The 16,489-nt window shown below is 38.0% G+C and overlaps 1 protein-coding gene across 9 annotated transcripts in view; it reads right to left on the minus strand.

The window, feature by feature from the left end:
- Nucleotides 1–16,489, minus strand: part of Nfib (nuclear factor I B) — a 236,925-nt gene that overhangs the window by 1,522 nt on the left and 218,914 nt on the right. For all 9 annotated transcript variants that reach the window (XM_029553906.1, XM_008848834.2, XM_008848833.2 and 6 more), the window contains one exon: nucleotides 1–4,999. This exon is cut by the window's left edge and continues 1,522 nt beyond it. In XM_029553906.1, coding sequence (XP_029409766.1) covers nucleotides 4,870–4,999 — 130 coding nt within the window. In that variant the 3' untranslated portion in view covers nucleotides 1–4,869. The remainder of the gene's footprint in view (nucleotides 5,000–16,489) is intronic.

The raw sequence follows: 16,489 nt of genomic DNA on the forward strand, positions 1-16,489 counted from the left end.
CAGGGGAACTACCAGAAAGTGCAAAATATGAAGAAGGCAGCTTTCAGCTCCTTCAGCACGGAGCAGAACATTCAATTTTGAGTTTTTACTGTTGGACTTGAATAGCCTGCACATTTTAAAAAGTTTTCTATAGAAACCCAAATTCTTAATGTCCAGGAAGCATGCAGCTGGTTAATGTTAACAAAAGACCTTGACAGGAACATGTAAACTATACTGAATGTCATGCTTGGGGCCTATCTGCCAGCAATATTGTAGAGTTGTTTCATTGAGAATGAATACTGTACACTGAATACGGCCGGCTTCTGCAGCCTTCATTGTTTCACACAGTACATAGACTCTGAGTCTAGGTAGAGAACACGTCCTGCTTCACACCGCTGAAGATGTTCCCGTGCAATCTCTTTCGTCGAGTCCTTATGAACCTACAAGTCACAAATCCAAGATTCTGCTCCCTGAGGACACCTCATGTTGAGACATAGCACTGTTTGTTTTCTGCCTATCCTGAATGCTCTGTGAAACTTAACCTTAAATACCATCATGTAATAATCACAAAAACTTTTTGCTAAAGGCCTTATATACTAATAAAAAGACAGTGGTGCTTCCGACATTCTGAAATGCTCTGAAAACCAACTTTTCCAATACTAAATACAACAAAATAACCTTCATAAAATATAACTTTTCTCCATTTACACTTTTTTAAAGGATTAGTGTCCTGTGCTTTTCAAGCACAGGAATCTGTGAAATATCTCCTAACATGGACAGATTTCTTTTTAATACATAACTTATGAGCCTGGAGAGTTTTAACTCAAGTCCAGTCTCTAAACAAGGAATATTCTTGTTTACTTTAAAAATGGAAACAACATACAGTTCCATTATAATTGTTAAAAAGTTAGCTTTACAAACATGGGCATTTTAATTTAAAAAAAATTCTTAACAAAACTATACAGTGTACAAATTACTGTCTACAAGGTAGGCGGTTCATTCAGAAGACCTCTCTTCTTCCTCTCGCAGCTTCACAGATCCATTCACATACTTTTTAATGGAGCTGCCCACCCGAACATTACCCGATAACTATATTGCTATAATTAAGGTTTTGCCATGTCTTTATGTACAGTCTCCTTCACTGCCCCTCAGGATTTTTCCTTAGGCAAGCCTCAACTGCTCACGTCACTCCAGGGAAACACACTTCAGAGGCACTGTGAGTGGTGGGCTGCAAAGCAACGCAACGAAGGCTGGACAGTGCCATGAGCTGGTGGCCAGAGACACCACCACACCTGTAGAGACAGGCGCCCTTGAGTGACCGTCCCCATCCTGAAAGCTCTGCAGCGCTGGGTAAGGAAGGGGCGTGCAAGATCTGCAAAAGTGGGGCCCCTCATCAGAGTATACTTCCTGGTTTAAAAAAAAAAAAAAGAAGAGGCTAAAAAATGGATTTGAGATTATATATAGTAGTACTTTCAAGAGATTTATCACAAAAGGAAAGAAGAAAAACTGGTTGAAAAAAGTCAACACTCATACTAGGCCTTTGTATCCAAGAGGCAGGCAGGAATACCCACAGCACGATATTTAATTTAGCTAGAATTCCTCATTCACTAGCAAAAAGGAGAGTGAGTCTGCCCAGAAAGAATACTGTGTGTCCTGTGGGGCTGTGTTCTTCACCTAACAGGCCAGAGATACATGCAGAGCCTGGCTGAGAGGCTCTGCTGTCTGCAGGGCGTCCCAGACATGGTGGCACTTCCTTAGGAACCTGGGTCCTAGGATCCCACTGTGCTATCCAGCATTTGGGCCATCAAACTGAGTGGATGAATCAGAAACAATTCTTAGGCCTATAAGCATTGTTCTAATGTATTCATCATTAAATGATCTGCTGTGAGGACAACTGACAGTTTATCTTATTAGGCCATGGCCTGGGGGGGCGGGGGTCACGGGCTACTCTATGTGGCCTACTGTGTGTTCCTAATTTTGAAAGAGTCTCCCTCTAGCAATGAATTCACTCAACAGGACTGGGTGGGGGTGAGGGGAGGACAAAATAAAATCAGCCTCCATTCACCTCTAGCCCTCAGGGGAAATTAACCCAAATATATATTTGAAGTACTATCCCTTCAAAACAAATCTCATTATCTAATAGGTTTAATTCATCCACAGGAAAATTAATTTCTTAAAATTCTGTTCTACTTTTCAGTTTATAAGGGTGGGTAAAATAAAAACAAGATTTATTTATTTTTGTTCCTTAAAAATTGAACTTTGATTTTAATCTATCAGTCCAAATACATTCAATAACAGCAATCCTCTCTCTCTAGTCAATCTTCTGGATATTGAAAAACAAAATCCCAAGTGCACTGCCATTCATCTGAAGTAGTAAGTCACAGGTAAATCATATCCTGTCATTAACAAAATGAAACAGGGCTGGGAAAGAATATGGGCGCACTCCCTCCAGCTGGCTGAATGTGCTTGGTAGGAGAAAGCATATTCCTGTGTTAAACCTCAAAACTGTGAAACAGCCAACATCCGCTCTGTGGACATTTGAAGCAATGTCTTTGCCAAGTATGAGACAGGCTCACTTTCCACTGTGGATTTGGAACTTTTAAGAAAAACTATCAACAACAACTAAAATAAGATAAGACAGTTCTTCTAAGCCAAGTCTGCCTCTAGGAGGATTTATTGTGTTTGCTTGTTCCTCCTAATTTGTTATCTTGAAAATCAGAAATGAGTTCGGCTTGCACCCCAGGTGAGAAAGTAGAGAGGGAAACCTGTGTAAATTGAAACTTGTCACAGTAGGCAGAATGATCGCTTTGCAGCCCAGGCCCACCTCGGGGTGCAGTGCTTCACAGCTACACTGTAAAGTGTTAAAAATCCTCCCACCCGCCCCAGAATATATATATATATGTATATTAAAAAAAAAATCCCCTGTCCATCTCTCAGTACACAAAAGGACCTCATCACACTGCAAAAATAGCAGTACCCACTTTGGTCAATTAAAACAAACAACAAACAAACAAAAAAAGCATACATTATTTTTTTTAAATCTGTGTACTTACCTATTATAACCAATACAGCTAAGAGCACTACCCACATAGGCAAACTTGGTATTGCATAATTCGTATAAATTTGAAACCCTCCCCCCAAATATTAATTGGAAGATGAAAAACATGAAAGGTTAATAGAAAAAACACCAAAATACTGAAAATATTGCTGGTCGATTACAATTTTTAAGCGGCAACTATACACAGCCATGATATGCTTTATAAATGTGAGATAAAGGTATAACTGTCTAAAAAATCCATGATGTCACACATTTTTCTTCGTCTGGAGTACAAAATATTTTGTCATAAAAATGGTAAAGATTTAAAATGATAATAAATGCAGCAAAACAAGTGTAGTGATGTCACTTTTTGTGTTTTTTTTTGTGTTTTTTTGTCTTTTGTTTTCTAGATTTCAAGGCAAGGCACGTAATGTGGACATTATATCTTCGTGCAAATTAGGATTACTGGAAAGATTATTTTTAATTAAAATTTTAAGAGACATAGAGGCAACATGTGTCTGCCCATGCACACTATGGATCTGTCAATACAAGAAATTTGTTGAACAAGGCTAATGTCTGTAAGCACCATGCAAGTTTCCAGCACCCTGATGACACTTGCTTCCTCAAGAGTGCGTTTTTATATCCTACACCCTGGCGTTCCCAGTTTGTAAACTGTAAGTTTTACCCTGGTGACATGGATTTGCCTGCCTCTTTGTCTCTAGAATGCAGATTTTATAGAACCTTTTGTACACCCTATGGGTTCTTGATGCAACCAGTAATTTTAAATAAATAACTCGACCTCCAGGGAGGCTGCAGCTAAGCCACCGACATAAGTGCTGTGTTTTCATTCATTTTTCCTCGAGCACATGATCTGTCTTGATTCAATGCCTTCTTAAATGCCCTCAAAACTGAGGGGGAAATAAATTCGTTCAAAATTATTTTAAATTCTTTTTAATCCCCTCAATTTAGAGTCCAAGGGCTAAAGGACTTTAATCATGATTCCCCTTTAGATATAAATTTATAAATTGCACTTGCCTCTGTTAAGTGTTTCTTTTGTGGGGAAAATATTATATTAATTTTTACTGTTGCATGCAGAGATAACACTTTACCTACATAGAGGCATTTCTTCCATAGAGCCTTTGAGTTCAAACTGTTTTTTGGTTTTTTTTTTCTATTTTTCTTTTTTTTCATTTTTTTTCTTTTTTTTTTTTTTTTTTTTTTTTTTTTTTTTTTTTTTTTTTTTTTTTTTTTTTTTTTTTTTGAAGATTCCAAACTGGGTTACACACTGGGAAAGGCTGGGTTAAGGGCCAAAATTCAATAAATCTGTACTGATAACTAAAGGCTACAGAGATTTTATATATTTTTTAACTTTTAGAAATCAGAGTGCTTATAAAATGGCTGGCTCGTGGCTCTCCAGCACCTTTGGCGCTGCCTCCTAGCCTTTGTTGGTGAGATAACCGGAACAGTGATTCCATGCGTAAACAACAAGAAGACTAAACCAAGAAAACTAGCTTATCATGCAAATATTAAGGCATCTAGAAAGTCAGTTAAAATATATTGTCATAGAGACAGAACATCTATTTCCCAGCGGACTTCATGTAACAAAGGCTACGTTGCAGGGGCTGCGATCTACCATCAGTGAAATATCATCGACCCTTGAATGTCATTATAGTTTCAACCTTAAGGGAATTAGTGATTGTAAGTGCTGCAGTTGCTGGTCTATCATCTTCTTTCTTCATTTTCTCTCCCTTCTCCCTTTGTTTTGTCCCGTCTTCCTCTTTTCCTTTTTTTGCTTTTTGTTTTGATTTTTTTTCCCCTAAATTTCTTAAACTATTGTTGCATTTCCTTTTCCCTCAGTTGCTCGTTTCTGCTTGAAGGAAAGGTTCTCCAATTATGTTCAAACCATAATTTTGGACATTTGCCGGTAGGATGGGTGTCCTATTTGACACTTGGAAAGGAACCAAGCTAGCCCAGGTACCAGGACTGTTGACAGAGGGGCAGTAGGGAGGGAGAGAGAAAAAGAAAAAACACAATGTTAAAATTTACAGCAGTATGAAAGGATAACATCTAGACACAACAAATTATGACTATTGCATTTTCAAAATTAATAATATGAAATAACTGTGCTAAATTATACACACTATACATACACTTTATGATCTGTTTATTTCATGGAAAGTGAGACCTAACTGAGATGCAGAGAAACGTGAATTAGGAAACATTCACAGTTCTTGAACTCTAGTGATTATGGATGTTCTTCTTAAAATATTTGATCCTCTTCACTTCAATGTAAAAAATGCAATATAATTTTTATTGTCCAAGAAAAGAAAAAAAGCAACAATTTACAATGATACAACTTCTGTAGTTTGCCAGATATATCAATCTTGCTTAACCTTTCATTCACAAGTCATTGGAGTAAATGGGTTTTATCTGCCTATTGGGTTAAATAAAATTTAAAAATGTAATGAAATGTATTTCTTTTTCCCTCACATGAGGAAATAACACATTTCAGGCAGGCCCATAGTATGCAATTTGAAATATCTATTATCAAACGTAACTGAAGAATTTTAGTAGATCAAATGAACATTTGTCCTGGACCACATGAGCCGGTTTTGTTCGGCTCTATGCAGAAGAAGCCCACTGCGGAGGACGCAGCGCAGGAGGCTGCCAGATCTCCTCTTGAGCGTCTGTTCCAAGACTCTCCAGTATTTTCCTACTCTCCTGCATGATTTCCTCTTAGTAGAACCAAAGTTTTCCTTTCAATTTATTTTTCCTTACACTGGCTGGCAACAGAGGCCTGAGCATTCCCTGCCCTTACCACCAGGAATGACCGCACATCTGAGGTCCTCTGAGGGAGAGCACAAAGAGGAGGGTGAGGGCCGAGCAAGCTTCCCTAGTCAGCTGTGCGTCAATCTATGTAGGATTTGAGATGGTCTAAAAATAAGTTTGAAAAACACTTCTCTAGTTGCTACAAGCATTATTTCTCATAAAAGTACCAGAAAAGGAAGGCCAGATTCACATACCATGAAACACCCCACACCAGACATTTTGGGGCCCACCTAATCACCTGTATTGTTTGTATCAATATTCAACTTGGAATTCATGTTAGCTAAGTAACAGCTGGGAAAATGGTCACTGAACTAGGATAACACCAAACAGACAAATCAGCCTGGTATCACAGTGGCTTGGCAGGCAGACATACTTTCAATGTTTTAAATGTAGTGTCCTTTGCCTTACTGTTGAAACTATAGGGCAAGATGGATACTGTTATTGCAGTTAGCCATCTACATACACTAATCTGTTCATGTTTGAGTCCCAAAGGGGGAAAAGCATCATGGAAAGTTAATACAAAGGAACAATTTTAGATTGGAAAAAAAACCCTTATATATAATCATTTTACTCTGAGGATATCTCTATACAAAACCTGGCTTATTTCTACCTGTCTAGGTATGTATTTCTCTGACAATGTTTCAAATAAAAAAGAATCACAATGACCTTTTTTTGTTCAAGAGGTTTTATGATGTCAAACATCACGACAGCAAAATTCATCTCTTGTCATTTCGTAAAGGACCTGGCATATGGTAGAGCACTATACAATTTTAGATGAGCAGATCAATTGAACTCACACCCAACTATTTTTTAAAAGTATTGACCTTAATCTCATGTATTTATAAACACACTGTCATTTGATCCCGTTCAGAGAAAATAGATATCTCTGAATTTAAAGTTAGAGATGCTCTGTCCTAACAAGTTTATGTAGGAAAAATAGCATTCCAACTTTTATGTGTTCATTGTTTGATTAAAAAAATAACTCTAAGAATATTGTTATTGAAATCTTTTCTAAGAGACTTAACTGTTTTCACACGTTGCTCTCTTCCCACACACATCTTCAGCAATTATTTCCGTAGTTTGCACCATTGATTGGGAACAATGTTACATAATGCATCAAGAAACTTATTTTCTCCTTAGTGGTGCTTCCTTTGCGCTTTGTACACAGCCCTATCACGGTATTTGTTATTCATACCATGATCATCCGCTCTCTGAAATTATCTCTCTGACTGAAAGGTGAACTCCATGGAGAAAATGGCCTAGTCTTATCTATCTTTATGGAGTCTGGCCATAGATGATGCTATTTCTTAACAGTAAGACAAATTACAAAATAGTCACCTATTATTTTTAACCTAAAGAAGCATGCATCAAAAGCAAAAGAACTAGCTCAACAAATAATCCCAGGCAATACAATTAACAACAGGCGAGTCACTGCAAAATCAACAAGAATCCTAAAATACGTAAGAAACTCATCTACAGAGCGAATGCTCTATACATACAGAGTGTATTTTAATGACTGAAACTAGGAGCGACTCCTAAAATTATAAGTCTACAGCTACTGGGAGAAAAGATAAGAACTTAAGGTTTAATTTCCAATTGCTTTTTTACTCTTATCATTCTTAAGAAAATGTCTGATAAAAAGAACTTAATTCTGGACTTTTGCTGCAGAACGTGTAACAAATTTAATTTAAATGTTTAGTTAAATCCTTAAACCTCCTAGCCTATGTTATGGCCATAGCAAAACAGTGGGGTGCAATATATTTATCAATACTGTTTATGAACCTTTGGGGGAAAGTAAATCTCAAACATGAACATGCAGACCCCGTATCTGAGTTTTACAAGCCTCTTACTGCCAACCTGTAGGTTCAGTTCACAACTATAAGGCATATTCTTTAGAGGGTTTTTTTTTTTTTCAGTTCCCTTAGGGGGAAAATCCTGATAAAAGTAATTCAAAACCAGTATCACAATGTAAAAAAAAATATTAAGTCAAATAAAATGATCTAGATCATTTAATTAGAAAAATCCTAACTAGCACCTAAAACTGTAAACTTATTCAAGTAAGAAGGTATCAACGCCACATTATCAATACAACCCTATCTCTAACACAAATCAATGCCAGTAATCACATATTTGTATGAAATAAATACATCTACACATGCAGATTAGCTACGTGTAAAATTCTTCCTGGTCTTAATTCATGGTAGAATTCTACCAATTATTTTATGTTCAATCCAACAAACTACACTTTGACTCGAAAGAGTCTGAACATAACTAAAAGGATTTAAAATAGTCAAGACCAACTGCAGACACTTTAACAATGTATCTTCAAGGTCACATTTACTTTGTTTTTAAACTTTCCAATGTCAAATAATCTTTCTTGAGGCAAATTCAAGATGAATCTGATTGATATTTGATAGCATATGTGTAGAAAACATGTACTGCCCATCATCATACAATGAAAGTAAAAGAATGAAAAGTAAGGCACAAAAACAATTCAAAAGATTTTGATAGGATTGTAAAGCAGAATCCAGCTCAGCCTGATGGCACGCATAATGACGTATCCTTATAAACAAAACACATCAAAGCTAACACAAAATTTCAAAAACAAAACAAAATGTCTCATATCTTGGAGAAAAAAGTCACTTTATTATGACCACTTATGTGAACTGGTTCTCCATGCAAGAGGAAGAAGTAAGTCAATTACTTTGACTTTATGATGTGTTCATGGTAGATGATGGCCCTGGTTCACTCTACACTAGGGGCACGTCTTTTTTAAGAAACTGACCAAATCATTTAAAGAAAACTTTGAGGCTAGCAGGAAGACAACTGAATTGGAAATAATTCAGACGTCTGCATGATTCAATGCACAGCATTAGCACAAATGGAGAAATTTCCAGACAATAACCATGCTGACGACCACTAAGAGCAAGGTACCATCTTTGGTGTTTTACATATGAATTCTTGAAATGGCCATTATCATCCCCATTTCACAGGTAAAGAAACTGAGGCCAATGTCCCACCTATCCCTCACATACTATCAGCTCTTTCTGAGTCCCATGGCCATTTCACTATGTACTGCCTTCTTACAAAATGAGATGCTAGACTATCCTTAGAAAGAACTTTTGAACAGTATTTTCTAAAGGCAAGCATTTGTCTCAAGAGACAATGAGTTTGCTAGGTGCCACGCAAACTATATCACGGCCTAGCCAATATTGCAGAAGGGGCTTGTGCACAGAGGCCAAGCAATATCAAATACCAAAAAAACCCTATCTTCCCGGGAAGCAGACCTAGTTCAGCCAGGGTGACATTATGGTGACAGCTCAGAGGGAAGGAGGTACTCACTCTTTAAAACTTGCTACCTGTATATTTCTTATTCAGGATAAACTGTATAAATCAGTTATTCTTTGCACTAAAGGAATAAATGGACTATTTGTTTTCCACTGAAAGAGGAAAAAGTTGTTCTTGGTACCAAAGCAACATCTGATGTAGTTATTTTTTAAAAATTCTTTTTTAATTCAGTGAGTGTGCCTTCGAGGCCAAAATGATTGGCTCCTTAGCTTTCAACTCAATAACCAACCAGAACTACAGGATGCCAAATACACACAGATGAAGTCATTAAGCTGAGACAGAACCAAAGTAAAAAACTTCACCTAGAGGCTGGAGAGCTGGCTCAGCAGTTATGAGCCCTTACTGCCCTTGCAGAGGACCCGAGTTCTGTTCCCATCACATACATGGCAGCTCACAACCACCTACAATTCCAGTTCAATAGGTCTGCCGCCCTCTTCTGACCTCTGAGGGCTCCTGTACATACATGGTGCACATAAACTCACTTAGGCACACACGCAAACACATAAAAATAAGTAAATACTAAAACCTCACCTGTTGTCTTAGGTCACTAAAACAGTAAGAGCTCTTTGAAAAATGGAAGAATTCACATATTACTAGTTGGTGTTCATTTGATAATGAATTAGGCATTCCAATTGGTTCATATAGTGTCAAGGTTCTAATATATAAATATCATTTTTTTTTAACTACAGGTAGATTATAGAAGAGAATCACTGACTTATGGCCTGTCAGACGCTCTGGGACTCCCCTGGAAGCATAACTCTTGAGGCCAACTTCAGCATGAGTAACTGTCCTTTCTTTGTCCAATGCCAGTTACTTTTCACACCTGAAAGCAATGTGTGCCTTCATTGTGTATGTACAGCTGTGGGCGTGTGACAGTGATTTGCTTTTGAGTCCTTTTCATATGAGGCCAGACTAGAAGTGGAATATACAGTGTGCTTTACACAGGTCTTGGCTTTGTTCGATTTATTTTTCCCATTTTTAATGATTTCTATTGCCATCTGAATGATCCTATTTGCATGCAAGATGATTTCTAATGATTATCACTATTTGTAATAATCTATATCAGAAAGCTCCCTGGCTAGCTCTTACCTGATCTGCAAAGTACCCTTGTGGGCTCTCTGGGAAACACCAAATCTCATGAACTGCAGGTGGCTTGCGGAACGACTCTAACTGCAAGCAATAGCACTTCACAGTAATGAAAGAGAAACACATTTATTTCTTAACTAAGTAGGTAAATAGCCTCTTTTATTGTTAATCCTCGGGGAGCAACGGTTTGGAAAATAACATCAAATGGTAGGCTGTCAAACCTTGTTGACTGATACTCAATTGTTTCAGATGGGTTCTGCTCCTGGGGTATGCTAGATGGAGGGTTAACTGTACCATGTGCCAGTATAAGCATTTTCTAAGTCAAAAAAGGACACATTACAGTGAAATACTTTACCTAACGAAGAACACAAGCAAGAAACGTCTTTACACAGAACCACTGCAGCTAAATACTAAATGAGCTCAGCAAACTGCTAAACTTGTAGTATAAAAGTTTTTATAGAACCCTAGAAGGTCCTTCAACAAGGCAATCTATGTACTAAAGGGGAACAAAAACTTACTTGCTTAGAATACTTAGTTAAAATAGAAGTATGATTTAAAAAAAAAAACCCAATCAGCCAAATTAAGCAAATTTTTAAAAACAATTTTGTTTGGTCTTGTTCATAGTTTAGAGCTCAAAATGTAAAGTGGAGAAGTATGAAGATGACTAGTTATAAATAAATTACCGGACACACACATACACAGATAACCACTTAAGAAGCGGTGGGAGGCTGACGTCATTGAGAATACACGGAATTATCAGGCTAACTGTACTGAGCTTCATCTCCTCCCACAGACCACGCTGCAGAGCCACATGCCACTTTCACTCCTCCCTCCAGTCTGTATTCCTCTCCACCCCGGGTTCCTTTGCAGGGCTATTGTTAAGAGAGCTACAGCTCCTCTTGATTTGCATAAGTGATTCTTCAACAGCAGACAAAATTCCATACAAAAATGGTGCTCCAAAACAGAGCCTTTCACTAGAGAAGATCACCAAAGGCATACTAAATTAAGCAGAAATGTACATTTTGTACAAAGGCCAAGAGATTCTTTAACACGTGATTTTCATTTTAAAACAAAAATAAGTATTATTTGCACAACTTCACCTCTAAAAGAGAGAACTTGTTTACACTGGAATTCTGAAGCATGAGATTACAAAGGATTAAGAACTGAACCTTTTGATATTGGGACTTTGACTCTATTCACGTGTGCAGAGACCTAAAGAAAAATGAAGTAGAGAAAAATGGTAACTTTCTGCAATTTCTGATATGCTACTACTTATTAGTTTTCAATTTCTTGAAATTCAGTGGGCTGTTGCCTTTTCTTCTATAATTTCTTATGGTTACTATAAAGTGTACTCATTTATAGACTTTGTTATTTAAATATGACCCAAATTCCTAGTACACCTAGTCCCAGCAGTAAGAAAGATGAGGATCAAAAAGGTAAACTAATGAATGGCGGGTGTATGGGTCTCAATGGAGCCGATTTCGCCACACAGAATACGTATGTTTACATGGTGCTTTGCATAAACCATCTTCAAACAAGGTAGGTGTTTAATAACCTTCCTTTCGCTGCAAAGGGTTAATCAGCAAGGTTTATAGTTTCTGAATCTTGGCTCCTCCCTCTCCAGTCGCACTGCCAAAAATCATCTGACAGGAAACTAAGATTAAGTTTGTCCTACCTAAGTGAAAAAAGAGTGCTCTGAACGGCCACTGCTTTACCGCACAGTGGGGACCGTTCTAGTCCTGCTGGAATCTCAGTGCTACTCAGAAAGCCTCCAAGAAAGTTGTTCTCTTTCCTCTAACATCTTGTCCCTGGGTCATCTCATTTTGGTCACACTTCTCAGCCTGCTGCCTCTCCCAGGAAGGTTAACGCAAAGCTCCAAACAGAATCGTGGAAAATGGACATTATTGATTCCTGTGGCCCATTGTTCCCCCATCCTAAGTCCCTGAAGTTCAAGTTCAATCTGGAATTACATCATGTCTGGTTTCTCCTGGTTACCAGACGGCTTGAGACGTGACCACAGCTACAGAAAAAACAAACAGCCTTCTTCACGCTTCGGCTCCCCTATCGATTCAAACGTAAACTTTTTTTCTTTCTCTCAAGTATGCTTCAAGTATGGGGCATGGTTAATTTAGAGATTAAGTTCCAAATTAGATTATCTAATGGCATCTTAATGGATTGCTGACCCATTTCCTGTGGGATGGCAGCATGCAAGTCTGGCTGGAATACAATTAATTTCTTAGGAAGTGTTCTGAAGAGTTTGTCTAGATAAAAAGGAAACGTCCTGTTGTACAGTCTTTATAAATGGAGAAAGGTAAGCAAAAAATACAAGTTCCAACCTATTTTTCAATAGCCAGATCAGAGACAGTATGTGTTTGTGAAAACCATTTCAGATCATTTTAAACAATGTTAATGTCTTTAGTTTTGATTTCATAACAGGTGCAAATGATATTGATGAGAATGGAAGGTAACTGCTTTCAAGAGAATGTCTAAATGCAAAGAAGAACACCAGTTAGCAGTCCTGTTACCAAACACCGATCACATGCAACTTTGGCTTTTGTAATTCTCTGCCTTGAACCAAAGATTCTTCTATGCATCTGTCCTATCAGCATTTCTATCAGCGTCTCAGAGTGCTGCTAGGGGCCTGGAATGGTGTATAAAAATCTGCACATTCTGAATACACTTTAGAGCTAACAGCTGAAAAGGAGATTCAGCACTCTGAGAATCCAGCTCCCTCCAGGAACCTCAGAACAACCCAGCTGCTGTGCTGCAGTTATGTGTCCAGATAACAAACCCAGAGCAGGAAGTGCTAACCTCGGTGTAATGCTGAAGTAAAAGTTAACTCTTTGTTCTACCTAAGGACAGGCCTGCACTTACCACACACATGACACATATCTACGGCCATATAAACACAGAGGTACACTCGCACGTGTGTAAGCACATATGATTTGCAAACTAATATTGGAAATTATGTTTAAGTTTTTACTCTTAAGCTTTTGAGAGAACACATTTTATAAAGACACGGCAGGGAAATGACAAATGGCTGAGGACAGCGGCGTTCCACAATAATTACAGGCGTGCAGTGCGTGTTACTGGCCCTTCCTTTTCGCCCGCCTTCTCCCAACCAGCCAGATCCAAATAACCTTTACTGGCTGCTAAACCTCTCTTGGGAAATCAAGCAACTCTCTAGAATTGAAGTAATAAACGACAATTTCTTACAAAAACATGTTTAAAGTAATGGCAGGATGAAGTATTCAACTAACAGAAAGGAACGGGGAACATGTAACATGGAAAGTTGCTGATAAAAGTCTCTTTGGTGCCATTCAATTATGGCATAAGCAGAAACAACAAAAAAATCTTCCAATTATTTCAGTGAAATCTTCATTTATTCATTATTTCAGAGGCTGAGCAAATGGTTTGTGTAAACATATCCTTCAGTAACACGCACATGTTTATTTTAACCATCTGAAGGCTCCTTCTATGTTTATATAAGCCATCAGACACGTACAACCACTCAGTTGTGGCTTTGCATTTTCCCGTGAGGGGTGAAGGGGGAGAAAGGAGAACGAAACAATAAATCCAGTTTCTCTTTTGCATAAAGCACTCCCTCCAATGTCTTAAAATAACACATGTTTATATTATTCTTAGATTGTCCTTTAGCTTTCTTTTCATTTGATTATATTGCTCCTTTGCATTTGATAGTGCAAGCAAGAGTCTGGCTATATTCTCAAGAAAGAAAGCCACTTGGCCAGTAACTGCTGCATGTGTTTATCCACATATAGCTCACTTGTGCAAAAACAATATAATTTGTGCATAGAGGAAGACAAAACACAAACACAACAGTACATAGTTACAGCAATCCATCACCTATCACCCTCCTAGGGGGTGAAGTGGGCGTAAGACCTTCAACATTTGAGTCTGTTAACTCTAGTAAGTGACCTCTTGCTTAGGCAGAAAAGTTCATTTTCTCAAGATGCTAATAAGCCCTTAACTTATGAGTGCATGCACGCACGCGTGCGCGTGCACACACACACACACACACAGAGAGAAAGAGAGAGAGAGAGAGAGAGAGAGAGAGAGAGAGAGAGAGAGAGGAGAGAGAGAGAGAGTCAAAGCAACAAGACATCTCCCTAGATATCTGGTCTATGAAAACCCTGACAGTCGGCTTTGGCTGCCGAGGGTAAAGTTTCTGAGTTGGGGTTGGAGTGAGGAGGAAGTCTCCCAGCTTTCCTCAGTCCATGCACAGCTCCCTGTCATCTTCAGTCCCCCAGGTGAACTGCATTTGACATGGAAGCACCTCAGGAAGGCAACTGGCACAACAGAAAAGAAAGCAAGACAAGGGCTATATTCTCAGGAAAGGAAGAAAGGAGACACAACCCAAACGAAATAAAGCCAACTGAACACCTGCTCTGCTGGGTCCTTTGGCCTACACCGTCTCCATGGACTGTCTTTTCTTAGAAACAAAAGCAACAACCACAACAAAAGCTACCTGTGCTGTACTCTTTCTACCACATCAAAGGTAAATCATTCAGTTCTCTGGTCAGACAAATCTACCTTTCTCAGATAGTTTCTACGCTACAGCTTCAGTTGTGTGCTGAAGACTTCTATGTCTACCATCTGCTCCGAAAGTGGCAATGTTACAGCAGTTGTCATTTCCTTTTACAATACTGTATGCAGAAAAAACTATGTAGTTTTAAAAGCAATTTCAGAGTACAAATTATAAATTATGTATGGGAAACTGTGCTATGGACATGGCCTGTTTGTATTATAAAGTTATGAACTGATTGTGCCCATTTTTGAAAACAGTAACAAAGCAAAGCAAATTGCTGTTGTGGATTTATTCTGAACTGTGTGATACACAGACTGAAAGAACCGTGTCTATGACTGTCCTGGTGTGTAGGGTGGTCCCCTCCACAGACTTGGGATATGTAGAGATGCCTGCATTACTAATTACGTGCCTTCTTGAATCATGATAAAAAGAGCAGATGCAACCAAACGAATTTAAGAGCTTTATGAGTCAATAAGGACATTTCAAATGATGTTATCTATTAATCCAAAGAAAAATAGTATTTTAAGAGGAAGGGGGAAATCCATGAATTCAGATTTTTGTTTTCTGATTTCTAATGAGCCCAAACTAGATGCCACATCAATTTTCTTGCCAAGAAGGGGGTTTTCATCATGTACAATGTTTCCCTAAGGACTGCAGCTAATCATCACATCCATTCATTCATGCATTCATTCTGTACTTGTGTTCTGATTCCATCATCACTCACCTTTTCTTTTGGGGGGGGGGATACCAAGTTTTAATTCCCAAACTACTAGAAACTAGTTGAAGTTATATCATAAATCATCAATCTGCACTTCAGAGGTACTCTGCTCTTCCAGATTAAGTAAATGCAACCAGTAATCCACAGATCAGGAAGTTCTGACATTCATACACATGTGTACCTTCCATTTAATTTTAAATTGTCATAAATATGTCAATCTTGTGTGTAGACATGGACCACTGACAGGTAAAGCATGGAGTATAGGGGGTCTTAATAAACTAAAATGCAAACATTGTGTTCTTAAATCCAACTATATTAACTTTGGCTTATTAATTCAGACTCTTAAGATATTTTCCTTCAGTTGAACTGAGCACCATTGATCATTAAGACTATTTATGATATTTTCACCCAGTATTTCTTCCTTTTGTAAGTACATATTACCTTAATATCCCCCCCCCCGCCGTTAGGAAGTATAATACAACCTTCTTGGTGAAAAAAAAATCACAATACATAAAAATGCATCCATTTTAAAAGCTGATTATTACTACCAATCTTTAGAAAGAAGAAAAGTTGTATTATCATGATTTTGGTATTAAAGTAGTAAAATGCCATGAACTTTTGAAAACAGAATCCAGGGAGCTCATAGTTTTCATCTGAGTAATCACAGACTTTTGTCCCTTCCAACCTTACTCTTCAGCAAACTCTTATCATCAAGCAGTATGGCTGGAGGCAAGGAGGCAAGCTTTTTATAACTAGTACTCAGTGCATAGAAGGTGCCCCACTGAGGCATTCTGGGAAGAAGACTGCAGTCAGAGCAATGCTAAAAAATTATGTTGGCTCCATTCAGTAAACTCAAGGGATTATCTCACTCTCTTTTGTACATTCTTAAATCTCAATATATAAAATTATACCAGAAATTAATTCACACAAACTGCTTTAAATACAT

The sequence above is a fragment of the Nannospalax galili genome, unplaced genomic scaffold (assembly GCF_000622305.1).
Source record: "Nannospalax galili isolate Female #2095 unplaced genomic scaffold, S.galili_v1.0 scaffold663, whole genome shotgun sequence".
Lineage (NCBI taxonomy): Eukaryota > Metazoa > Chordata > Mammalia > Rodentia > Spalacidae > Nannospalax > Nannospalax galili.